At 36.2% G+C, this 1,347-nt stretch overlaps 1 protein-coding gene across 1 annotated transcript in view; it reads right to left on the bottom strand.

The window, feature by feature from the left end:
* LOC103597074 (receptor-type tyrosine-protein phosphatase delta) overlaps positions 1-1,347 on the bottom strand; it is a gene marked incomplete at its 3' end in the record, with an annotated part of 296,277 nt that overhangs the window by 51,296 nt on the left and 243,634 nt on the right. Inside the window, exon 13 of the mRNA XM_008580873.1 lies at positions 783-1,122. Within this exon, the coding sequence (XP_008579095.1) occupies positions 783-1,122 (340 nt within the window). The remainder of the gene's footprint in view (positions 1-782; positions 1,123-1,347) is intronic.

Below are 1,347 nucleotides of genomic sequence, written 5' to 3'. Positions count from 1 at the left end.
TTTTTTTTTTTTTTTAAAAAAATGGGTAGACCCACTATGTTTCCTTCAAAGAATACAAACATTTTCAACCAATGAAAATGCTCAACCAATCTGCTCTACCTTTTAAGAAAAGATCAAAAAACATGACCAATGCAAAAAGAAAAAAAATGGAAGAAAAAAAGAGTATCAGAGAAATAGAAAAACATGTAAAAAATATGCAAAAGCCAAGGAAGATGCTTTGAGGTTCAAAGCATTAAAGCACAAAGAGGTACAGCATTGAAATAATAACAAAAACTGGTTGTTGACTGTTGTGTGTTTTTTAAAGGTTTCTTTTTCAATAGCAGAATAAAAAGATTCTTGATTATATGGATTATCTTCTCTTTTTTTCCTCATATCAAAGGTATTCCATAGAACAGATGCCAAAAATTGAATGGCGAGCATCAGTGTCTCTGAAATATGCAAAACAAAAAGGCAACAAGAAGATAAGAAGACAGTTTTGAAAAGTTAACTTCAAAATGTAAAAGAGGTGACTACAAAAAGCCAAGAAAAACACAGAAGACTTTAGATGGAGGTACAGAGAAGGGCTGGATTGCAAGACCAGAAGAGCAAAAGTGTTCTTTAAAAGGAAAGCAAAGTACTGCATTGAGATTGAAAAAAATAAAAAAATAAAAATGCCCAGGCTGTAGCAAAGACAGGTCTTTGGCAAAAATACTGAAATTACAGCAATGCTGGGTAAAAAGATGAGCAGAGAAAAACGTATAACTGTTAGCTTATCAAAAGACAGCGGACCGAGATTGCATCACAAGGGTGCAAACTGACGTAGCAGAGGCAACATACCATCTTCATCGGTTCGAATCAACACGGACAAGCTCTCGGGACCAGGGCCGACATCGGTGTGGGCTGTCACAGTGATCCGGTATTCAGTCCATTTTTCCAGCTGTTCCAAAAGGTACTTGGTAGTGTCCGAAGGAATTCCCAAAATCTCATGCGGCTTGTCATCTTCGCCATCCACTGCAGTGTACTTGATGGAGTACTCAGTGATAATGCCATTCTGCTTTTCCACTGGTGGAGGTTGCCAACTTACCAAGATACTAGTGGAACTTGGGCTGGTGCAACTAATGTCTTGAGGAGGAGCTGACGGCTCTTATTTTGGTAGTGAGTTAAAGGAGGATTTGAGTGAAAGGACAGGAGTGGTTGGGGAAAAAAAAATGATAAAACAAAAGAAAAGGCAAAAATAAATACACGAACAATCAGGGCAACAAAACGAAAATAAGGCTTCAAAACTGAAATTTTTAAAGACAAATTTATGTACCTTGGCTTAGTAATATGAAGAAACCAAAAAAAAAAAAAAAAAAAAAAAAAAAAAAA

The sequence above is a fragment of the Galeopterus variegatus genome, unplaced genomic scaffold (genome assembly GCF_000696425.1).
Source record: "Galeopterus variegatus unplaced genomic scaffold, G_variegatus-3.0.2 Scaffold2184, whole genome shotgun sequence".
NCBI classification, from domain to species: domain Eukaryota; kingdom Metazoa; phylum Chordata; class Mammalia; order Dermoptera; family Cynocephalidae; genus Galeopterus; species Galeopterus variegatus.
This window is presented reverse-complemented; position numbering and strand designations above follow the sequence as displayed.